Genomic DNA, 25205 nt, shown 5'->3' with positions numbered 1-25205 from the left:
TAAAAACTAAAAAGCACTTGGCACTAAGCTAGTCCAAGTATTTGTGTGGGAACAATTTTTAAAATTATTTATTTTATAACACTGTTTAAAAATTTCTTGGTCAAAACATTTATACAAACATTTTCAGTTAAACCTAATGAAAGTGATATCTAGAAAATATTCCACATTATTAAGTCTGTCTTAGAAAGTTCAGATGCTATGGCATTCCTAAGGCACAGTGTTCCAGAAGACAATGTGCTTCTGTGGTGCTGGGTGATATATGTGACTGTCTGGCTCCAAGCGGGCCTCAGCAGGCACCTTTCCCCTGATGTTGGGGGACTGTGAGAGGACAGTCAGACACAGGCCCCCAGGGCTGCATGGAACCCTTTGAGACACTGGACCAGCTGCCGGAACTGGGCTTCTCCTCCAAATCTAAGGCCCAGCACAAGGCATCACAGCAAATGGTTCATCAGGACAGTTGATAGGCTGGCTTATTTGATAACCTTCCTTCATATCTCTAAAGAGTCTACATCCGTGTAGGGTATTTGACCCAGAGCTATGAACTCCTACACTATCACTCTGAAGGCCCACACATCACTAGCACTGGAGAACTAAAAAAAAATTATTTTATATATATATATATATATATATATATATATATAGGTTGTATTGGGTCTTAGTTGTGGCACTTGGGATCTTTTTGCAGCATGAAGACTCTTAGTTGCAACATGCTGACTTCTTAGTTGTAGCATGCGGGATCCAGTTCCTCGACCAAGGATCGAACCCGGCCCCTTCACTGGGAGTGTGGAAACTTAGCAACTGGATCACCAGGAAAGTCTGGAGACCTCATTCTTAACCAGACATTCATGAGCCATCCATCGATCCCACTTTTTCATTGTCCCCCACACAGTGAGAGTCCATGGGTACAAGATTCTGGAGAGCGGCTCTCTGCACTCTTAACTTGAGGCTGTCATCAATGGCAGAGCTCCTAGCAGCTGGGTCTTTGTGGAGGACTTCTCTTCTGACCAGGTAATCCATTCCACAGGCAATCTGACCTTGTGGACCAGGTCCTGTTGAGAAATTGCCTGTGGATTATTGGCCTCTACTAATTTGTGCTGCAGGCTCCCCTGGTGGCTCAGACAGTAAAGAATCTGCCTACAATTCAGGAGACCAGAGTTTGATCCCTGGGTTGGAAAGATCACCTGGAGAAGGGAATGGCCACCCACTCCATTATTCTTGCCTGAAGAATTCCTCGGACAGAAGAGCTTGGCAGGCTACAGGCCATGGGGTGGCAAGAGTTGGACAGGACTGACTGGCTAATACACACACAGACACACAATTAGCAATGCTGTGAAAACTATTTACGATTCTCCCAATTCATGTAAGGCAATATCACCAGGGGTTTTCTCTATCTTCTATATACACAAGGGAAATAGGAGGAAGATTTCTGTAACGAAGATCTCATAGCTTACAATGTTCAGTGAGAATCATTGTCACCTGAATTTCAGAAGCTTAATCTCTGTTTTTACAATCGATCGCTGTTCTTTATTTGGATCTTTTTCATCTACATAAATCCCATGGAAAATACGCCCTAAACTACCTTCTTGGAGTACATTCTGTCTGTGGATAGAGTTATCCTCTCCTTGGACATTTCGATATCCTTCACCTTCGCTCTGGCCCCCAAAAGAGTGGCACTTCTCAAAACACTTCTCTGCCCAGCCACAAGGCAGGATAACGGGATGGAAGTTCCACTGTTGGGTGTGTCTCCTCTCAGATACTGAGTCATCTGGGACATAGCTGAGACCACCTTTGGGAACTACTGGACACTGATGCTGTCTTTGAGTTCAATTCTTGTCATGTTTTGAAGGTGCAAAACAGCTAATATTATTACTACAAGAAATATAACTGCACGGCAAACCCCTGTGCTGATATAAAACACACGGGTAGAAGTAGCTGGAGCTGCATGAACAGGATCATAAACAGTTCTGCTACTGGCTTTGTCTAAGACCGAAGTTTTTTGTAACACATTTCCTTCCTTTCAAATTTTTGAAGAAGGGAAGTTTCTAAAGAATTTACTGTCAAGTTGAGCTGCATTTAGTATCATACCCTCATCATCTACTTTGCAGAAAAGGAAAGCTAGAGCCTATATAGTGCGTGGAAGTCCCCCCACCCCGTGCCCCTCGCACGCCCCACCCTCACCAAGCAGAAATGCTGACCCGGGGCAGGTCCACGAAATTGTCTACTTGGAAACCTGCTTATATTCAACTTGGACTCTGCAGGCCAAGTGAAAGGCAGGACATCTGTTTCGCTGGGTTAAAGGATAGACGTGGTGCCCAACAAGGCCACTTCTCTACTAAAAAATTTCTGCATCTAGACCAATGGGCCCAGGCACCTGGTGCCTGCTCAGGAAGAGGCTCCCACCGGCCCCAGGGTCGCGGGTGAGGCCCCGGAGCTGGGGGTGGAGCCCGCGGCCAGGGGTAGAGCCCTGCCGCGGAGCCCAGTGGCGGAAGGTGGAGCCCGGGGACCGGGGATGGAGCCCTGGGGCTGGGGGTGGAGCCGTGACACAAAGCCCTGGGGCCTAGGGTGGAGTCAGCAGCTACCCCTCAGACAAGAGCACTCAAGAACGGTTAGGCCTGGAGTGCGCCGCAGCCGCCTCCTGGGCACTCGGGTCCGCTCTGCATTTATAACTTACAGCCGGGAAAGAGCACTAGTCCTTCAAGGGCCGGGAGATGGAGGGACCAGAAGGGTCTCTGTTGCACAGGTCGGGGCGGGAGGGTGTGCTTTTCGGGGCGGGTCTGGGTCTCTTCTCCACGGGATGGCCGACTGGTCCCAAACGGCCCGGCTCCACGGCTCCCACTTCTAAGGGGCGGGCTGGACCCTTGGAGGGTTTCAACCCTATTTCCTGCCGCGTCCCGGCCCCCTCTTCTCCCGGCGTCACTTCCCAAATTCCCGGGCATTACTACTTCATCCAGGTCACCCTTGTTCTGGCCCGGAGAGCAGGCAACAAGCCGGGAGGAGCCTCCGAGGACTAAATGGGCCAGGGAGGGGAAAGAGGTGGGGGCGGCGGCCCCACCCTGTAAAAAGTTTCGCGAAACCCGAGGAGACCGCCCCCATCCCCTTCCCGGCTCATAACCCATGCAACCTCCTCGCGTTCCACCGCCACGGCCTGCGCAGGGTCATGCCCGAACTCACCGCTGGACGTTCCGCTGAACAAGACAATGGAAAGCAAAACGACACTGATCTTGGAGCCACCCATCTCTCCCTTTGCCTCCTGGATCCCAATTTTTTAGGAGTGCGAGGCTGCCAAGCCAGAACCCGCGATCCTCTCCCGCTAGCCCACAGCTGCACCCCGCCCCCCCCTCCAGGGCCCGAGCCGCCGGGGCTGGGCGGGGCATCCTAACAGTTCTTTCCCTTTCTATCCTGGCTTCCCTGTGTACTCCTCTGCCCACTTGTTTACGCGGTGCGTCAGCTTGCAATGGTGATAGGAGACCGCCTAGTTCTTGTTGCTGAAGCTGAAACGCCAGTACTTTGGCCACCTGATAAGAAGAACTGACTCATTGGAAAAGTCCCTGATGCTGGCAAGGATTGAAGTCGGTAGGAGAAGGGGATGACAGAGGATGAGATGGTTGGAAGGCATCACCGACTCGATGGACATGAGTTTGAGTAAAATCCAGGAGTTGGTGATGGGCTTGCAGTCCATGGGGTCGCAAAGAGTCGGACACGACTGAGCCACTGAACTTAAGGCTCTTGTTTCTCACCTTGTCCCTTATCAGCCTTAAGTCTCTTGTTCCTTATCAGATCGGGGGCACTCAAGCCAGTCATCTGAGTTGGGAGGAGACAAGGAACAAAAGAAAATTCTTGTTTGGGCCACTGGGTTGGGTTAGTCAGCGGACAAGCTTGTCCCTAAGTACCTGAATGGTCAGGGCATCAGTCGCAGTGAGGAAATCCCACCAGAGTCGCCATCTGTTACAGAAAGGGGGACTCCTTGCAGGGTCTGAGAGTGGGCTTTTGTGTAACCATTGGGAAATTAATGGTTCCAGGAGACACGCATGCTGACAAGGCAAGAGGCTTTTTTGGGAAGGGGCTACAGGGCGGAGAGCAGCAGGGTAAGGGAACCCAGGAGAACTGCTCTGCCACATGGCTTGTAGTCTCAGGGTCTCTGGTGATGGAGTTAGTTTCTGGGTCATCTCTGGCCAATCATTCTGACTCAGGGTCGTCCCTCGTGTCAGAAATGTGTTCTGGTGAGCTTTATTGATATTTCTGAGAGTTTATTTATATAGTGCTTACTTTCCCTTAACCGAATTAAATCCAGGTCAGTTACAAATTCATTTCCATGTAAAGACAGAACCAGAAATCTCCTTGTTTTACTGCTTTGGTTTTTAAAATGCTATTTTTTCCCCTCACTCTGAGGGACCACAGATGGATCAGATGGTTCCTGAGAACCCAGGCAAAAGACTTATATTTTTGGAGAGGAGAAATGGAAGCTCCCTTTTTTGTTTGTTTTGTTTTTAAAGCCTTCCAAAATGATTGTGAACACTGACTGCAGCCATGAAATTAAAAGATGCTTGCTCCTTGGAAGAAAAGCTATGATAAACTTAGACAGCATATTAAAAAGCAGAGACATCACTTTCCCAACAAAAGTCCCTATAGTCAAAGCTATGGTTTTTTCAGTAGTCATGTATGGATGTGAGAGTTGGACGATAAGAAGGCTGAGCACTGAAGAAGTGATGCTTTTGAGCGGTGGTGTTGGGCAAGACTTGAGAGTCCCTTGGACAGTAAGGAAATCAAACCAGTCAGTCCTAAAGGAAATCAGTCCTGAATATTCATTGGAAGGACTGATGCTGAAGTTGAAGCTCCAATACTTTGGCCACCTGATGTGAAGAGATGACTCATTGGAGAAGACCTGGGAAAGATGCTGGGAAAGATTGAAGGCAGGAGGAGAAGTGGATGACAGGGGACGAGATGGTTGGATGACATCACTGACTCAATGGACATGAGTGTGAGCAAGCTCCAGGAGATGGTGAAGGACAAGGAAGCCTGGGTTGCTGCAGTCCATGGGGTTGCAAAGAGTCAGACATGACTGAGTGACTAAAGTGAACTGAACTGATGATGATTCATGGTTGAAGTAATATCATTCATCTGCTCTTACTTCCATAGCCTGGGAACATGTCTTATAATGTTGCCAAATGCCTACATGTTTCTAATATACTCCCAAAGATAAAGGACTTTAAGCTGCTTTATTCAAAAGGAAGGTACTCTATAAACTATATCTCAATAACTTTCTATAAATTATATCTCAACTATAACTGTCTGTAAATTATGTCTCAGTAACTGGTTTACATTAAAGATGGAAAGAGAGAAGACTAATAATAGTGGAAGAAAAGAAAAACAATGAACTTGTCCCATCTATGAGCACATCTATTGATCTGTTGTTTAAAAACATTTTTGAAGCCTTCCCCCACGTCCACTAGGACTAAATGACTGCCTGTGTGTGCATGCATGCTAAGTTGCTTCAGTTGTGTCCAACTCTTTGTGACCCCACAGACTGTAGCCCGCCAGGCTCCTCTGTCCATGGAATTCTCAAGGCAAGAATACTGGAGTGGGCTGCCATTTCTTTCTCCAGAGGATCTTCCCAAGGCAGGAATGGAACCCAGGTCTCCTGCATTGGCAGGCGGATTGTTTTTACCACTGAGCCACCTGTGAAGCCCCTAGGAGCTCTACTGCCAAAGTCTTGAAAAGAGTTTTAGGCCTACAGTTTTATAGCCAGACAAAGTTTCCTTTAAGTGGGAAGGGTGTGTGTATTAGTTTTCTATTTCTGCCATAACACAGACTCAACTGCTCAAATCAAACCCACTATTTTCAGACACTTCTTGTCTGCAGGACAGAAGTCCGAGGTGACTCCCTGAGTTTCACTGCTCTGGTTCTCTCCAGCCTGAAATCAAAGTGTGGACCAGCTGGGCCCTTGGCCTGGGCCCTGAGAGGAATCAGCTTCACACCTCCCTAGATCACTAACAGAAGCCATTTCCTTAGAGTTTCTGGACTGGGAAGCCATTAAGACCCAGGACTAGGAGGCGGTGCCCCAGAAGTTTCTTGCTGGTGGTTTCCTCACCCCTGACTCATTTCTCTCTGTAGGCTCTTCCTCCTTGTAAATTCTCCTGGGGCTTGTTGCCATCCTCCAGTCAAGGCAAGGCCAGATAAAATTTAAAAACTGGCCCCCTAAAAGTACTGTGTGGAGGAGAGGTAGCGCACAGAGAAGAGGGCGTGGCAGGAAATGCTGCTGCCAGCAGGCCACCCCACCCCCTCAGAAAGTGGGAGCCCCTGAGTTGGGCAGGGCAGGACAAGGCAGTTCCTCCCTGTGGTTCCCTGCAGAGCTGTGAGAAGACCTGAAATGCTTTAAAAAGCCAGTGAGCAAGTGAATGCATGTACGCGCACAGACACACACACAAACACACCCCTCCCCCTCATTCGATAAATTCATGACACTTCTGCTTTTACCCTTGAACTTGCCAGAGGAAAACCACTAACCAAAGCGAGTTAACGCTCACTTCCCCAAACACTGGCATGTTATCCTTTTGCCTGAGGACAAACCCCAGTGAAGCCCTCAGTTCCTGAAGTAGGAGGAATGGAAGTACAGTTTCCCAAAGTGGGGCTTGGGCTGTGAGGGTGAGGATGGGCACCCCACTTCTACCCTCTGGTCCCAGATCCGTATAGTTACCTGCTGGGGACACAAATATCACGGTGGTACTTGATTGAAGCAGGACTCTGCAAACCTTTCCCTGCAGGCCGTTTGGTTCAGTCTCTGTCTCAGGGGCCCAGCCCGACCTTTGTAGAACAAAAGCAACGGAAGACAACAGACAAATCAATGCGGGGGACAGGAGTGCCACTGTCCTAGCTTACCATCCTCAGATCTAGGGTATATGGGGGTCCCAGAAATGGGTGCCTCACCTCTAGTGAACCTGCTGAGGGGTGCCTCAGCCTGCCTTTGAAGAGCCCTGGCTATGATTTCGGGGCACAGTGGATGCGCTAGGAGCATGGGTGTGCTATGCAGTGCCTTCCTGGTCTAAGGGGCCACGAGAGATGATTCGTGAAGCTGAAGGTGTGAGGAGAGGGTGTATCTGATGATCACTGAGCCCCCCTGACCTAATGAGTACTGGGTTGAGGAGCGCAGATCACGATGGGCATGCCTGGGTTGCCAGGTTTCTTGATTTCCTATGGTATCCAGCTTTGGATTCTGTGCTCCTCGCCTCCTCTGTGATCCCACTTCCTCAGGAGTGGCCTCCACATGCTTTCCATCTCCCCGCATCTTCCTCTCCCTCCTCAAGCCAGCAAAGGACACCATTTTGACTGGTGATGACAGGGCTGGGTAGGGACAGTCCTTGCTCTGCCAAGCGCAGCCCTACAGAGGGATGCACTTGCTGTCACAGGGATTGGGAAGGGATGCCTGTGGGTCCTTTCCCCCTGACAGGAGAGTGTATTCTCAGTTCTGTCTCCTCTCAACAAAAATTTGAAACGATGGACATTAGAGCCCTCAGCTTGTCATAGCTCTCGGACAGACCATGTTATACCTCTCAGGTTGGAACAGACCGTGTTATAGCTATTAGATCAGTGTTACAGCTCCATTATATTTAAAAAATAGCAGGAAAATACATCCTGGAGGCATGAGGGCATGCTGACCCAAAGAAGCGAAGAGAAGAGAGAGAGGGGGAATGAGCACACACGTGTGGGGAAGAGAGAGCACCCCAGCCCTTTGGCTCCTCTTTTTATATGTCTCCCCCCACTCCCCCCCACCGCTGCCCCGGGGCCTGCCCTATGTAAGTTGGACTAGCCAGGAGTGCTGTTCTGCCTGTGGTCCTCACTCTGGTCCTTGCACCTTCCTTTGTTCGCTTTTCACGGGCTTTTCCCTTCCTTGTCTTTTAGCCACCGCCATTTTGGACTCCTGTTTCCTATTCTAACTACCTAACACTCCTTCCTCAAGAGATGGGAGGCCCAATTCTTTAGGAATAGGGGTGTCAAGTTCTTTCTGGCTACTTCCTGCTGAACTGGGATGGCGAGGGGTATTGGGCTTACCCCTCTTGTTAGTCTCAGGCCTCAGAGTCCTTATGGTGGTGTCCATGTAAGGGTGAGTGAGATTTTTCATGGTCGGCTGTAGTTTTATATATCTTTGTTGAACTGGCACTGCATGTTGTAGCTTGTTGACCTGGTGGCAGAGACAACACAGGTTAGACAATTGATAATACATGGAACAGTCATAAGCAGCATCAATATGGCATAACAAGGACTAGTAGGGGCATTAGCCAATTTCAAATTCTGTCGCCAGGATGGCTCAAGTCCCTCCCTGTTCAGGGATCAGAAGACCTATCTCCTGTCTGTTTTGGAGTATAACCCCTGCCAAGATATGTTGGCTCTTTAGAGCTGAGCTGAGAAATCTTATCCCCAGAAACCAGATTTTGGGCATTCTCATTAGAGTGGCACTCCTCTGTAGTCCTGAATAGGTGTCTGAGATCTTCCCAGGGACTCACAGGTGTGTTGAGTGTCTCCTGTTTTCATCCACAGCTTGACTCGTGAGTAGTGAACCCAGGAGTCATGTCCTGGTACCTTGACTGCTGTGGGGGTAGAAAGTATTAAAGGGTAGGGGCCCTTCCATGTGGGCTGGAGTTGAGCCTTTGGGGACCCATCTTTCCAGACTTTAATTAGGACTTGAGTCCCTGGAGCAGATAGTAGTGACTCCTTAGAATCTTTTGGGTCCTGGTTCACACCCCATAAGTGTGTGTCCTGTTGGAATTGCCCAATGGCCATGGTATAAGACTGGAGGGTCTGAGCCTCTGTATCTAGGAAGAGGTCATGCACTGCACCACGCCAGGCCTCCCCGTCCATCACCAACTCCCAGAGTCCACCCAAACTCATGTCCATTGAGTCAGTGATGCCATCCAACCATCTCATCCTCTGTCGTCCCCTTCTCCTCCCCCCTTCATTCTTTCCCTGCATCAGGGTCTTTTCAAATGAGTCAGCTCTTTGCATCAGATGACCAAAGGATTGGAGTTTCAGCTTCAACATCAGTCCTTCCAGTGAACACCCAGGACTGGCCTCCTTTAGGATGGACTGGTTGGATCTCCTTGCAGTCCAAAGGATTCTCAAGAGTCTTCTCCAACACCACAGTTCAAAAGCATCAATTCATTGGTGCTCAGCTTTCTTTATAGTCCAGCTCTCACATCCGTACATGACCACTGGAAAAACCATAACCTTGACTAGATGGACCTTTGTTGGCAAAGTAATGTCTCTGCTTTTTAATATGCTGTCTAGGTTGGTCATAACTTTCCTTCCAAGGAGTAGGCGTCTTTGAATTTCATGGCTGCAGTCACCATCTGCAATGATTTTGGAGCCCAGAAAAATAAAGTCAGCCACTGTTTCCACTGTTTCCCCATCTATTTGCCATGAAGTGATGGGACCAGATGCCATGATCTTAGTTGTCTGATTGTTGAGCTTTAAGCCAACTTTTTCACTCTCCTCTTTCACTTTCATCAAGAGGCTCTTTACTTCTTCTTCACTTTCTGCCATAAGGGTGGTATCATCTGCATATCTGAGGTTATTGATATTTCTCCCAGCAATCTTGATTCTCACTTATGCTTCTTCCAGCCCAGCGTTTCTCATGATGTACTCTGCAGATAAGTTAAATAGGCAGGGTGACAATATACAGCCTTAATGGACTCCTTTTCCTATTTGGAACCAGATTGTTGTTTCATGTCTAGTGCTAACTGTTGCTTCGTGACCTGAATATAGGTTTCTCAAGAGGCAGGTCAGGTGGTCTGGTATTCCCATCTCTTTCAGAATTTTCCACAGTTTCTTGTGATCCACACAGTCAAAGGCTGAAATAGATGTTTTTCTGGAACTCTCTTGCTTTTTTGATGATCCAGCAGATGTTGGCAATTGGATCTCTGGCTCCTCTGCCTTTTCTAAAACCAGCTTGAACATCTGGAAGTTCACGTTACACGTATTCAGGGAAAGGATAACTCTAAAAGAAGTACTTTGAGGTGTATTTTTCATGGGGTTTTAGTAGATGCAAAATATCCAAATAAAGAGAAACAGTTAAAGAGCAAGCTTCTGGGTGGAAAACGAACAACTTGCGGGGAGTTTGAGCTGCTTACACTATGTCTGAAATGAACAAGCTGTCGGAGCTCTATGAAGAGAGCAATGACCTGTAGATGAATGTGAGGCCTGGTGAGAGTGACCTTCCGCATATCATGGTAGGCGGCGGGAGCCCGGAGCTATCCCAGAACCCCTCCCGCGCAGCCGGTGCCGAGCCACAGCTGGAGGAGGAAGGCCCCACGGAGGAAGAGGCAGCCCAGCCAATGGCCCCAGAGGGGCCCCAGCCCTGGGGAGCAGCCAGGCCAGATCACGGGCCCTGAATTCGAGAGCGAAGGCCAGGGCGAGAAACTCGATGACTGGGAGGACGACTATGACTCTCCAGAAGAGGAGCCGCTCAGCGGTGAGGGCTACAGAGTATCAGTGGTCCTTGAAGAAGCCACCAAGATGTTTCTGAGAACCTCCAGAGCCAGAGAAGCAGCTCTGGATGGCGGGTTTCAGATGCATTCTGAGAAGACCCTGTTTGATCAGTTGGCTTTTATCGGAGAGTTTTCACTTATGGTTGTCAATCGTCTGACTGAAGAACTGGGCTGTGATGAGATCATTGATAGAGAGTAGTTAAATGCTGTTAAGAGAGGAGGAAGCTGCTTGAGGAGAGACCCAGCATTCCACTGTCTTTGGGGTTCATTCCAAATAGTTCTGTGCCAATGAAAAGCTTGATCTTCCCTCCCACCCCACCTCCCACCCCCTGCCAACTTAAAAAAAAAAAAAAGCAGAGTAGAAAAAGGTAGTGACTGCACAGTTATGAAAAAAGAGGAAAATTGTTAAAGCTTGGGCTTCCCTGGTGGCTCAGAGGTTAAAGCATCTACCTCCAATGCGGGAGACCTGGGTTCGATCTCTGGGTCGGGAAGATCCTCTGGAGAAGGAAATAGCAACCCACTCCAGTGTTCTTGCCTGGAGAATCCCATGGACGGAGGAGCCTGGTAGGTTACAGTCCACGGAGTTGCAAAGAGTCAGACACGACTGAGCAACTTCACCTAATAAAGTATTTTAGTACTGTTGAAATCTGTTTTCAAGAATGTCCAGAGACACTTATGGCTTTGACTTTGTTGTTTATTCAGGTTAATTTCCTCTTATTGGGGAAGATAATCTTTCATGTTTCACTGTAAGGAATGGCTTTGCAAGAATAAGTTATGACCAAGATAGACTGCCAGTCAAGAGCCCACTGATGATAATTATATGAGAAAAAAATGACTGATTTATCCACCTTAGGACATAAGATGTCTTTGAGTTATTCGGACTCAAAGCATATTGAGAAAACTTTAAAGATTCAACTTTGTGAGCTATCCAAGCTGTGGTTATCAAAGGCTAAATTTTGCTGTAAAATAAATCTTCCACCCAGTGTTCCTCAGGATCTCAAAGGATAATCTAGTCCCCAAAGAGGTATGTGTCATGTGTGCTATATCTTAAAACGTGTTTCCAAGAACAACGGAGATTTTGTTTGTACGTTTATCTTGATCATTTTTAAAGCTACTGTAATCTTTAATTCAAGAAAATTAGTTGCCTTGAACATTTTTAAAAGGCAAAAGTTAAGACATCCTTAATAAAGTTTCAAATTTAGACTGTAAAATGTACATGAAGGTACAAAGAATACAAACTCTTTCAAACATCCTTATATACTAGAGAATTTTCTGTTTCTCTTGCTCTCTTTTTTCATTTAGCTTTACAGCAAAAGACTGGTTGAACTTCATAATGTAAGAAATGTTAAGTGAAAATTGTCCAGTAAAAGGAAAGCCTTACATCTAAAAAAAAGACATTATGAACAGCCCTTAAAAGTTTTAAATCTTCCCAGAAATCCACCTCAGTATTTGAAGTTTCCCTCTGTCTCCTCCTCTAATTAAGATTGTTTTTGGTTATGCACCATCATTCAAGATAATAAAAATTTCTTGTTCTGTGTTAAAAAAAAAATCAAGCTTCTGAAATTCAGGTGGCAGTGATGCTCACTGAAAATTGTAAGCTATGAAGGCTTCATCACAGAAATCTCCCTGTTACCCATGTGTGTATAGAAGGAGAAAAACCCATGGTGGATTGCCTTACATGAATTGGGAGAATCTTAAAGTGTTTTTATGGCAGCACAAGTTAGTAGAGGCCAGTAATCCACAGGCAGCACAAGTTAGTAGAGGCCACAGGGAATTTCTCAACAAGACCTGGTCCACAGGTCTGTTGACATTGCCTGTGGGATTAGTTACCTGGTCAGAAGGGAAGTCATCCACAAATACCAGGCTGCTAGGAGCTGTGTCATTGATGACAACTTTAAGTTAAGAGTACAGACAACCCCTCTCCAGAGTCTTGTTCCCCATGGGATCTCACTGTCTGGGGAACAATGAAAACAATGGATCAATGGATGGCCCCTGAAAGTCTAGTTAAAAATGAGTTCTCTGGACTTCCCTGGTGATCCAGTTGCCAAGAGTCCAGCACTCTCAATGCAGGGGCCCAGGTTCAGTCCCTGGTTGGGGAACCAGATCCTGCATGCACAACTAAGAAAGCAGCATCCTGCAACTAAGAGACCGACGTGATCATAAATGCTCTACATAAACATCTACCCATTTGAGATGGGCAGGTACCTGAAAGGGGTTACCAAATAGCCCAGCCCATCAGCTGTCCTGATGAACCATTTGCTGTGATGGCTTGTGCTGGGCCTTCGATCTGGAGAAGAGGCCCAGTTCCAGGTCTTGTTGAGAAATTATAATAGTTATATATTGTTATGTAACAAATTACACTGCAAGCTAAATGGCTTGCATAACAGTAAACAGTGGTTTCTGTTGCTTTGGGACTGGGTTAGCTTGGAGATATTGGCAAGGGGCCACCTGATGGGAAGAACTGACTCATTTGAGAAGACCCTAATGCTGGGAAAGGTTGAGGGCAGGAGGAGAAGGGGGCGACAGAGGATGAGATGGTTGGATGGCATCACCGACTCAATGGAGATGAGTTTGTGTAAACTCCAGGAATTGGTGATAGACAAGGAGGCTTGGTGTGCTGCGGACCATGGGGTCGCAAAGAGTCAGACATGACTGAGTGACTGAACTGAACTGAACGGATACTATTGTGAGATAGACAGTCAGGTCAGAAGTATGAATGTGGAAATCCCTACTATGGTAGCCCTTACCCAATGGTATTTTACTAACTACAAAGATTGTCCATTCATGTCAGAAATCCAGGCGATGTGAAATTAGCATGGTGTGGATCTGTGGACCCAGGGATAAGCACTGTTAGCAGGGCCTGGCACAGCTGTCCACTGACTGCCTGGAGCCCTGAGCCTCACTTCAGAAACAGGGAGGCCATGACGATACTGCAGTCCCTGTGCATAATGCTAGTAACATGCTAGGTCCAACATGAATGTGGGAGTCGTTTCTGTTTCTTCAGGTTCACTTACCTGAGCCCATGGTCATGCGGCTCACTGGGAAAGAAGGAAAGGACTTCTGCACTTACTGTGGTGATCAAAGGGCACTCCTCACTGGAACGTGGCTTCCTTCTCTGGGGCTGCATTCTGAAAAGGGACTCTCCCAGGGTCCAGCCCCAGTGGATCCAGGGAATTCGAGGCAGGGACGGAGTCGGCGTCTAGGAAAGGACTATTTAATTAGCAAAGAGAGATTAGGAAAGAATAGTGTAGTAGGAAAATAGTGGAGAAAAGAGGCTGAATAACTTGGTTTATGTGGAAAACCAATAAAACTCTGAGACAAGGAGTTTGCACCGTCTACGTAGGCCACTGGTGCCCACTTGAATAGTGGAGGGTCCCCGCCTTGGGCTCCCTCTGGCGTGGGTATTAGAAGCCAGGGCAAAAAAGTAGACTCGGTGAGCCTGCGCTCCAGATGGGAATTCAGCCAGAAATGGAAAAAAAGACAACGCAGGGGAAACCAGTCTTTCCAGAAACTGGTCCATTTTCTTTATTTTCCAGGTCCACTTTTTATACTTTTAGCTGTACATAGAGATAAATGTGTTCTCAGCGTACCTTTGTTCTTACAAGGGTCTTACATTTGTTTTACAATATCTTCTGGTCTGGAGACCGATTAACATTTTATGGCCCCACCTTTCTTTCTATTGATAAAGGTTAATCGATCAGAAAGCTTGTTTCCCCTTAAGATTTACTTAGTCTTAAGATAGTGATAAAGTTGCATTTTTACATAGCAAGGACACAGTGATTTACAACAAAGAAAGAGGAGTACAGTGACCTATAACAAAAGAGAAAATTCGTTAACTCAAAAAGTCTGGTATTGCTAACATCAAAACTACTATATTTCTTTTTCTACATTCCAATTACATTGATTAACATACTCCCAGGTGCCTAAGGATATGGAGGCCTGGCAGCAATCATTAACTCAGCAATGAAACCCCTCACCAACATAATTTCTAACTAACTCGCTAATACTAATAATTTTCTAACTTTTCAAAAGAATCTGTTTTTGGAAAGTTTAAAGTGTCTCATTCCTCTCACGGTTGGGAGGCTGTAAACAATCAGATGTGGCCGGATAATCCTGTCAGGCAGGCTAGAGAGCCATCAGAGGAGTTTTTGGATGGAAACACCCTTGTCATGCCCAGGAGATTTAAACTGGAGTCCTAAGTTAACTCCTTTACAGAGAGAGGTGGTGGGGGATAGCCCCCCATAATGTCAGAAGTATAGGTGAAAGGCATAAGGCAGCAAGGCAGGCAAACTCTGGTTTTGGGGACAGATGCATGAGCAGATCCAGGGAGGCTCCCTTAAGGCCCGATTCGCCTTTGCCTGTCGGGCCCCTTAACCTCATGACCTTTGCCATGGGCAGGATTCCCCAAGCCGGCTCCCGGCAGGGCTCCGTTCTAGAAATGAAATGCTCCTCAGAAGCAGCCCCCACATGCTGTCCATCTCTGGCAGCACACTGGGTTCGATGCTGAAAGTCCTCTTCCATCTAGGCTTTTCCTGCAGAGCCGTCTGGCATATATCCAGAAAGGCTGTGTGTTGGCCAATCCTGGGTACGGACCTGGTGGGCAAGGGGAGATATCCATGATGTGCAATTTCTGCCCAGCAGGGGACTTCTCCTTCTCCACGAAGAAGGGAGGGGCACTGGCTCTATGGAGTGTTGGGGATGGAGCAGGAGGGACCATGCTTGCTCTGCCAGGCCAGCCCTGCACCTTTACTTTGCTCTCACATAACTGAGGGGAGGAGGCCTATGGGCCTTTTTCTGCCAACCCGGCCCTCACCTGTCTTTTGCCTTCACAGATGCTCACTCTCTTTGCTATAACTTTACCATCAATTCTCAGCCCAGACCTGGACAACCATGGTGTGTGGTTCAAGGCCAGGTGGACGGAAATGTTTTTCTCTCCTGTGACTGTGGTCGTGCTAAGATCCAATTCACAAGTCCACTGGGGGAGGAGGTGAAAACGACAAAGGCCTGGGAAACACAGACTGAAACACTCAGAGACATCGGGGACTTGCTCAGGGAGCAGCTGCCTGATGTTACGTCAGAGAAACACAAGGTCACAGGTGAGTTAGAAAGTCCAAGTGCAGAAGGAGCAGGCAAGGGGCTTAAACTCAATCATTGTTTCTGGGTAAAAAATAAAATGGAGGATATTGGTCCTTCCCTAGTAGTCCAGTGGAAGGAGCGGGCCTTGGAGGAGAGAACAGGGCCAGATTAGCTGGGCTCAGGGGAGGTGGACCCAGGTGGGGCAAAGAATCTGTCAAGCCCAGAGGCTGAGCTCTTTACCACGGTGGGGGCAGACCCTCTTGCCGGGAGCCAGTGTGAGGAATCCCGCCCGTGACAAGGTCATGAGGAAGGAAGCTGACATACGCAAGGCGTGCTCAGACTTCAGGGACCCCTCTGGAAATTCCTAAGCATGTACCCCAACAAAAATCTGCCGGCTTTTGTGCTCTGCTTTTCTACTCTTCTGAAATTTTCTGGAAAAAGTCAATTCAGGGCTTTAGTCTTCTGCATTTGAAAGAGTGTTTCAATCCAAAAAACCCTCTGATGGCTTTCTAGCCTGCCTGCAGGACTCATACAGCTGCGCGTGTGAATGTTTGAGGCCTCCTGACCGCAGGAGGCACAGGAAGCTTAAAACATCCTAGGAATGTAGGGGCTTCCGAGGAGTCAAAATCTTTAGAATAGGACTGATTAAAGGTTTCATTTGTTGAGTCAATATTTGCTGCCAAATTTTCACATCCTTTATTTGTAGATATAGTTGGTATACAGAAAAACAAGTAGTAGACCTTGTATTAGCAACATTAGATCTTTGAGTTAAGTACCTTCTTTGTTATATCCCACTGCACCTTTGTTCTATAGAGATGTAACTTTAATGTTAATACTTTAAGGAGATGTAGATTAAAGAAAAACACTTCAGGGGAAACAAGATTAACATTCATTAAGGAAGAGAGCCAAAAGTGTTAACAAGCCTCTTGGCCAGAAGATAATGTAAATCACCTGAGACCTTTTGTATACAAAATGATGTATAGAAAGAGTCTGAGCTGCGAACTCTACATAATCTTGTGTTACCCATTGATCTCTGTGTTTTATCAAAAGTATAAAAGGCCTTCTGAACAATAAAGGTGGGGGCCAGCTTCTGGGGCCAGTTTCTCGGACCAGTTTCTCTAACTAGTCTCCCGGCCTGGTTTCTTGGGGCTCTGGCTCCCCCCATGTCTCTCTCTCTTTCTTCTTCTCTCTCTTTCCCTCTCTCTGCTCTTTACTTTAACTTCAGGCTGAATCTCCACCTGGGGCGCGGAGGCTCGCCAGGTCTACTTGCCCCGGCTGTTAAGACCCGCGAGAAAGGGAGCTTAAGGCGAGGCACCCTTAGATATTCAAGCGGGCGCCGGTGGCCCAACGTAGATGGTGCAAATTCCTTGTCTGGAATTTTATTGGCCTTCCGCGTAAACCAAGCTATTCAGCCCTCTTCCTCCACTTAATCTTCTTACTACACTATAGTTTCTTAATCTAATCTTACATTAATAAATAAACAAGTCTTTCCACACCGACGCCGTCCACCCTTCGAATTCCCTGGATCCACCGGGGCTGGACCCCGGCACCCTCTCACCTTGCAGGGCAGGATGACATGTTGGTGTGAAGACGATGGACACATCAGTGGATCCTGGCAGTTCGGCATCAGTGGACAAATGTGCTTCCTCTTTGATTCGGAGAATGGACACTGGACCGTAGTTCATTCTGGAGGGAGACGGATGAGAGAGAAGTGGGAGAAGGACAGAGCTGTGAGCAACTTCTTCAAGAAGGTCTCCATGGGCCACTGTCGGGCCTGGCTTCGGCATTTCTTGGTGCGCTGGGAGGAAATGTTGCCAACCATGGGTAAGTGAGACCAGAAGAAAGAAGCAGTAGTCCACTCAGGGTGACATGGACCCACCCCTCTGTGTGTATGTGTGTGTGTGTGTGTGTGTGTGTGTGTGTGTGTGTGTGTAAAAGTGACCTATTCGAGGTGAGTAGTTCCTGGGAGAACAATGGCCCTGGGGATGCTCTGTGATCCTCTTTCCTCTTCCACCTCCTGACATCTCTCCCTCATAGCAAAGGCCTTTGAATCACTGTACATGGATTCTTGCTGACCCCTAACATGAGGGCACCACTCCGATTCTAGAGATTTCCTTCTTACTGACCCCCTCTCTACAACCTTTTAAAAAATATCAGCTCTTCTAGTTCTGGAAATCTGTCAATACTGCCTCAAACATCAGCTCCTGAGAGGACTTAATCTGTTCCCATCCTCATGTCACCTCATCTGATGTCACGCAGGACTGAGTGGCTGTGTGGGGACCCTCTCTCGCCCATTCACTGTCTGAGCTCTGTGGAGATGGGGCTCCTCCCTTCCCCCATCTCACCTCAGGACCTGTCACAGGGGCTGCCATATGGTTGGTTCAAATGACTGCATGACACGAGACAGACTTGTGAACATAGCAGGGGAAGGACAGGGTAGGACGAATTGAGACGGTAGCAGGGACATATATACGTACTAAGATGCGGAAAATAGCTAACCAGTGGGTAGACGCTATATAACACAGGGAGCCCAGGCTGGTGCTATGTGATGACCTAGAGGGGCGGGATGGGAGCGGGAAAGAAGGTTCAGGATGGAAGGGATATATGTATCTAATTATGGCTGATTTTCATTGTCCTATAACAGAAACCAACACAGCATTGTAAAGAAATTATGCACTAATGACTCCATAGTAGGGTACCTGGGTCCGGGGGGCTGAGAAGGCATCTGCTTAGTTTAGGGATCGGAACAAAGGCTTCACTCTCACATACCTTACAGCATCACCAACTGAAGCTCCCCTCACAGTCAACTCCGTGGCCACAGCCATCAAGCACATCACCTGGATCCTCCCTGTGGTCCTCACCAGTTTCATCATAACTGTCTTCCTGGGCTGAGTCCTTTCCAGGAGCAGGTACTGAGGGAAGAATTCAGAGGGAAGGCAGGGGCACAGGGCCTGGTGTGAGATCAGGGAAGGTGAATCCCAGCCAACCTCTGCCCCTCACTGAACCTCCTCATCCTGGAAATGAGCAGGTGAATAAGACCCCATATCACCTGAGAGCAAGAACTCCAGACCCAACTCCAAAGGCCCGTCCTCACAGGAAGTGGCCTGGGTCAAGCAGGCAAGGCAGGAGCCCCACAGCAGAGACTGGGGAAAGGGCTGAGGCCAGGCCTGTGCTCCTGGAGCAGCAGCAGGTCTGACTCAGCCTGTGGCCTGCACATCATCAGCCTCCTGGGAACCCAGAGCCCCATCACTGAGCGGCCCTGCCTTGAGCAGAGGTGCCTGGGGATGGGTGGGCCTGAGCTGGGGTGGAGGTGCCCAGCGGGGGGACCAGGAAGAGATGGGGGCCAGGGACCCTGGTCCTGAGAGCTGTGTGTGCTGCTGGCTTAGAGGCTGGAGGGGCACGAAGGAAGGAGGTTTCCCTGTAGCCCCCCAAGGCTGTCAGGAAGCAAGGCCCCTCCTCCCCAGACCTGCCCCCTGAGGGAGGATCAGGACAGGAGTAAAGGGAACAGATTGACTCCTTACTGGCTTCAGTCACAAGCCTAAGCAGGTGATCTGTGTGTCAGGGAAAGGTTCTCATGCACAGACCTGGGGGACAGGGGCGTGGCTTTAATCCCTGGGAAGAGGCAACATGGGGGACCTGGTAGCCTCAGTGGAGGTGGCTGGTGAAGAGGTAAGTGACTGGGAGAGCAGGAGAAAGATGGAAGGACAGCGTTAGAGCCCTAGTCAGGACAGCCAGGTGGGGAAGATGGGCCTCTCTGGACACCTGGACAGCCCTGGCCACCCCTACCCATGCATGTTCCTGGCACCTGGACACAGTGCAGACCCCAGATGGGAGTGGAATCAACCAGGAGGTGATTTTAGTGGGTGTCAGCAATAGAACATACTTCCAAAAACAGTGGTCACGATGAAATTATCCAATCGCTTTGTGTTCCTTTCTTAAACTTCTACATGCGTAGTTTCCACAGATGTCAATAGGAAACCCAGCCTCACTGAATGAGAAGACACGAAATGGCACTGCCTGTGCTGAGGCCTCAGCACACTCCTAGTTCAGGGCTCAGTCACCCATGAAGTCAGCAAAGGCCAGGAACCCCATGATAACAGAGAGATGGAGCCCTCTGTCACAGGCTTTGACCTCTCTAGGTCATTCACAATCTCTTCGGATGGAAATAATGACCAAAGACAAGGACCCATTTACGAAGAATTAGGAGGCCTTGTCAGTCTCAACAGGTGATAGATGGCTTCACTCTTCATCGCCAGATAGATAGCCCTGAGATGAGAATTCTGAGATAGTAAAACGCTGGTTGGAGGTTGTACAAAAGGAAACGAATGAAACGAACACCAAGGGAAGAAAAGTCTTTCATAGTGGTTACGAGTGTCATTTGGAGAACAAGAACACTTAAGACGTCTCCAGGTGACAGCTCTGGATCCCAGTCTCCCTGCCAACTTGGAAACAGACATTTCAAGCTGAGTCCTCAAACTTTTTCTAAAGAGCAATTACATTGGTCCACAAAATGTCTTGGGCTCCCCTGGAACAGAAACAACTAGAGAACATATTATTGATGACCCTGCAGGTAATGGCTGTCTTCTATCCCTTTCATGTTGCTGTTCAGTCATGTCTGACTCCTGCGACCTCACAGAATGCAGGATGCTAGGCTTCCCTGTATTTCACTATCTCCCAGAGTTTAGTCAAACAGTCAATCCTAAAGGAAATCAGTCCTGACATTCATTAGGCTGATGCTAAAGCTGAAGCTCCAATACTTTGGGCATTTGATGCAAAGTACTGACCCACTGGAAAAGACTCTGATCCTGGAAAGACTGAAGGCAGAAAGAGAAGGGGACAACAGAGGATGAGATGGTTGGATGGCTTCACTGACTCAATAGACATGAGTTTGAGCAAGCTTTGGGAGTTTGTGATGGACAGGGAAGCCTGGCGTGCTGCAGTTCATGGGGTCTCAAAGAGTGGGACATGACTGAGTGACTGAACTGAACTGAATTGAACTCACCTCTGGCCATGTGTTTCTCCAGTATAACATCAGGCACTTGCCCCTTGAGGAAGTCCCCGATGTCTCTCAGTGTTTCTCTCTGTGTTTCCCAAGTGTTCATAGTTTTCACCTCCTCTCCCAATGGGCTTGTGGATTAGATCATGGTGCCACCACAGTCATAGGAAAGAAAAACATTCTCATCTACCTGGCCTTGAGCCACACACCATGGCTCTCCAGGACTGGGCTGAGGATCAATGGTGAATTGTAGCAATGAGAGTGAGCATCTGTGAAGGAAAACGCAGGTGAGGGCAGGTTTTGGAGAAGAAGACCCATTACCTTCTCCCCCCATTTATGTGAGAGCAGAGGAAAGCTGCAGGGCTGGGTTGGTAGAGCAGGAAGGCCCCCCTGCCCCCTAACAACACTTATAGGCTGAGCAAGCGGAGAAACCACACAACATTATGTCTACTCTGCTCATAAGGCCCACACAGAACCCAAAGCTGCAGAAAGGAGAATTCACAATTGGGGTCACAGGGCTTAGCAAGGCCAGGGAGATGCTGCTGATCTACTACTTTGATGGGTCTTGGGATCCTGGAGAAGGCCTGGCCCACAAGGCATGAAAGAGAAAATCCAGAACTTCCGAGGCAGGTGGAAGAGGAGGGGATCAAAGGCTCAGAGAAGTGAATGTGCCAGGGTGGACACGGTATGAAAGGGCAGGAAAGTGTGCAGTCCCCCAGGTTCTATGGAGCCCGAGAGGAAAGAACGGATGAGAAGCATCTCCAACAGCGCCAGGGTGACTTTTGCTGAAGGTGAGGGATGGTGGCAGAACTGGTGTTCCTGTGCGCTTCCAGCAGGAGTGAGGATGGAGAAGGTGGAAGAGGTGATGCCAGGGGGAGTGCCCTATGTCAGAAACAAAGCAGATGCAGCGGCCAAGGGGACCAGAGAGCCCCCCTGTAGCCAGGCCTCACTGCAGAGAGTACCATGCTGGCTCCTAACACAGGGTGATCCTAGAGGCAGACAGATGAGCAGTGAGGCCGGTTAAAAACTACATGATTGAAAGGAAAAATTATATTAAAAAACAGACAAACACAAGGCTGGATGTTCAGGAAGCTGAGTGCAGACATCCCAACCAAATGTCCAAGTCCTTTGTGCAGTATCCAGCACTGAGTCAGGTCTTATATTCAGAATCCATTCCTAGAGACAGAGATGCCAGGCATCAGCAAGGAGGGCCCTCTTATCACCACAGCAAGTGCAGAAGTCCTTCTGGCCTTGGAAGCCACACGGTCATTGACTGGGGTAAGTGTACACTTGGCAGAGGAGCCACCCCACATTCATAAGGACCTAGAGTGGGACTGTCATCATGTCCAGCAGTCTGAAACATCATCATGGCCCGCCTGTTATTACTGTGGTGCCTGAGATCTGTGTAAGGAATACACATCTGTCCCACGTCCTGCCCACAGGAGTGCCACCCATTCACTGGTCCTCATAGTGCTCATTTCACATCCACTGCATTTGCATATGAATGAAAAATCTTCACAGTTAGTAAATTACCAGGTGGTGAGGGCTACCATAGAAGCGATTTTCAAGTTCACACTTCTGACATGGACCTTCATCCCCCAATAGTACGTGTAAAGAATATCATATCCTGGAGAAAATGACAGAGTAACAACCTTCAATCCTCCAGGGCTGCAGGACTGTCATCCCTATCCTATCTCCATTTAATTCCCAGTGTGGCCCATAGATTTCTACAATTGTACATATGACATATTTCAGGCTTTGCAGACCATGGTTTTCTGTTACAACTGCTGTCCTAGCACAAAAGCAGTCAAGGACGATTGGTGACTGATGACCTGCTCTTTGGGCAGATGACTCAGCAGAATCTGTGACGTCAGAGGTATCTGTCTGTGGTCAGAAAGATGCTATGTGCCGAATATGACATGTTACTTGGAGGTTCACAACACAGATCCTTTATGTCCTGAAGCAAGGCCATGAGATTTGCAATGGGGAATGCAACATCATTTAATGTGGCTCCTGGTATGGTCCTGGGGGCTGGTGGAGGTGAGGCCTCTGGTCATGAAATGTCAGCGTTGTCTATCATGATCTGGGCTCACCAACCCCTAATCATTAGTTCAGATAGACCAGCCATCAGAGGATTAAAGTGATATTGTGGTTTGGCATAAGAAGGGCCAGAGGCAACAAATAAGAGAGAGCAGCAGGTGGCCTAGGCCTGACATCAGAATTGTTTTAGCACCACTGTTCTCCAGGGCCTGCCCCTGTGGCTCAGCAGTAAGGAATCCACTTGCAATGTTGGAGCGGGAGTAGATGTGGGATCTGTCCCTAAGTGAGAGAAGATCCCGTGGAGGAGAGCATGGCAACCCACTCCAGTGTTCTTGCCTGGAGAATCTCTTGGACAGAGGACCCTCGTGGGCTATAGTCATAAATAGTTGGACATGACTGGAGTGTCTTAGCATGCACACACTATTCTCTGCTAATGCCAGAGCCTTCATGCAGTGTCCCCTATATCTCCATGGACCATGGAAGCCACTCTAGAACAGAGGGGGTCAGGGGACATTAGCCTATATCTGCTGGACCCACATTCCTTTCACATTCACACCACCCAGAACATACAAGGCAGGACAGAGCAAGTTTTTGGTTCAGAAACAGCCAGCTAAGCATCCTTGCACTAGGCCCTAAGGGACGAGTCATCTGTTACTATTACTATTACTATTACAGGGCAGTCACATTGTTCTTTTTTTTTTTTTTTTCAGGTCGTCTTTGCCTGCTCTTGTAGCACAAACGTGGAGATGTATAATGCACACAGACACCAAATAGCCTGTCGAGACCAACAGTGTTACTCTCTGTCTTTTAAAGAAAAGGTTCTCCAACTCCTGTCTTAAATAATAGCTATTATAGGCCACGTCTCCATAGTCTCAGGGAATATGAATGTGGGACTGAAGGGTAGAAGTGGGGGTGCCCGTCCTCACCCTCGTGCCCTGTGTCACACACTTTGGGAAACTCTTCTCCCATCTCTCCTGCTTTATGTCCTGGGGGCCAGGCTGGGAGGCTTCTGCTGGGGTGAATTCTCAGGCAAGAGGATAGGGTGCCAGTTGACAGAGGGCAGGTTTAGGATCCCTTCACAGATGGGAAGTTGTTGAGGCCCTGAGCTTCTTGGGATGGGAAGGGATATGGAAAAAATAGTGTTGTAACCAAGCAGGACTCTAAGGAGGCTTCTTAGGTAGACTCCAGCCATCTCCCTTCCCCCACCTCCTGCACCGCACCCCCCCACACCCCACCCAAGTGACGGACTCCACCTAGACCTTTGCCCATCTCCCTCCCCGCCCCCTGCCGCCCCGGCCCGCCCAACGCAACTGGACAGACTCCACCCAGCCTTCCCCTGAACCCCGTGGGTTCGGTCCCTCGGGAGCGGCCTCCACCTGTCCTGCACTAGCTCCAGTGGCTCCAAATTCCCGAGAGGCGGCCCGCGGATTGGAGCAGCATTTCTTGCTGTTACCCGGGCTCCCATTTCTCCCAGCTTTCCCTCCCTCTATGCTGTGATTCACCCAGATCGTGTCTTTTACATGCCAGGGCGGGGAGGGGAGCCGGGGCGGGGGACGAGGGACGGCAACAAGCTCGGGAGTGGGGGCAGGGAGCAGGAGCCCAGCGGGAAAGGAGCGAGCGGAGGTCTAAAAGCAGGGAGGCAGTCCCGGCTCGCCGTTCCCAGAACCCCGGCGGACACCCTCATCCCTCTCGGGGTCTTAAGGCCCCGCGTCCGCTCCCCGCAGGTTAATCCATGAACTCACCGCCTCGCGCCGTGCAGAACCGGAAAGCCACGAGTAGAAGCAAGGCAGCCAAACTAAGAGGCGCTTCGGAGTCAGTGGTCCAGCCCATCACCACGTGGAAAGTGCTTTGATCTGACTTCGCGCGGAAAGTAAAGTGAAAGTGAAATCGATCAGTCATGTCCGACTCTCGGCGACCCCATGGACTGTAGACTACCAGGCTGCTCCGTCCCTGGGATTCTCCAGGCAAGAGTACTGGAGTGGGTTGCCATTTCCTTCTCCAGGAGATCTTCCCACTTCACGCGGTGACCAGAGCTATTTATATGAGAGCCCGCCCCGCCCTTCCACTCTCCGCCCCGCCTTCCCGTCCACTCCCGCCACTTCCCCGCCGTGTCACCTCCCCGCCCTCCTCAGGTGACTCCCGGACGGTCCAGGGGAGCCAGGCGGCTCCTTCTCCGGCTTCCGAAGCCTCGCATGGCCCCACCCAGCCGCCCCCTCCTGACTCACTCCTTTCTCCTCCAGTCCCTCCCCGTTTCTTTTCCTCTCCGAGTCCTTCTCGCCCCTCAACCTTCCTCCCCATTCCCGCCTGCAATCTTCCTGCGGTGGTGGTTTACTTGCTCAGTCGTGTCCGACTCTTGCGACCCCGAGGACTGTAGCCCGCCGGGCTCCTCTGACCATGGGGATTCTCCAGGCGAGAGTACTTCAGTGGGTCGCCATGCCCTCCTCCTTGGGATCTTCCTGACCCTGGGATCGAAGCCGAATCTCCTACGTTGCAGGCAGAGACTTTACCGACTAAGGCAGGAGGGAAGCCCTGCTTTTTTTTTTTTAAAGACTCCGGATTTCCAGGCCATCCACCACCCCGCAACCACCCCCACCAAAGAATTCTGCGGATCTGTG

The 25205-nt window shown here is 49.0% G+C and overlaps 1 protein-coding gene, 1 long non-coding RNA gene and 1 pseudogene across 6 annotated transcripts in view; 2 read left to right on the top strand and 1 right to left on the bottom strand.

The window, feature by feature from the left end:
• Window positions 1-11730, top strand: part of LOC132660258 (EP300-interacting inhibitor of differentiation 1-like) — a 73251-nt pseudogene extending 61521 nt beyond the window's left edge.
• LOC114116085 (UL16-binding protein 1-like) overlaps window positions 1-24633 on the bottom strand; it is a 32667-nt gene extending 8034 nt beyond the window's left edge. For 2 of the 5 annotated variants that reach the window (XM_060419814.1, XM_060419815.1), the window contains exon 1: window positions 24333-24633. In XM_060419814.1, the coding sequence (XP_060275797.1) occupies window positions 24333-24489 (157 nt within the window). In that variant the 5' untranslated portion in view covers window positions 24490-24633. Of the gene's footprint in view, window positions 1-713; window positions 1050-3171; window positions 3326-6694; window positions 6802-8046; window positions 8177-13548; window positions 13689-17112; window positions 17241-18323; window positions 18467-20556; window positions 20820-24332 lie in introns of those variants that run through there. The other 3 variants (XM_042253608.2, XM_027972418.3, XR_009601671.1) reach the window with 2 other exon arrangements.
• LOC114116144 (uncharacterized) lies at window positions 17239-23453 on the top strand. Its single transcript, XR_006060656.2, has 2 exons — window positions 17239-17378; window positions 23301-23453. It is a non-coding gene; the product is annotated as an uncharacterized LOC114116144 (long non-coding RNA).
• Window positions 24634-25205: the final 572 nt, after the last annotated feature.

Source organism: Ovis aries, chromosome 8 (genome assembly GCF_016772045.2).
Source record: "Ovis aries strain OAR_USU_Benz2616 breed Rambouillet chromosome 8, ARS-UI_Ramb_v3.0, whole genome shotgun sequence".
Lineage (NCBI taxonomy): Eukaryota > Metazoa > Chordata > Mammalia > Artiodactyla > Bovidae > Ovis > Ovis aries.
Note: the sequence above shows the minus strand (reverse complement) of the source record. Positions and strands in the feature narration are given on the sequence as shown.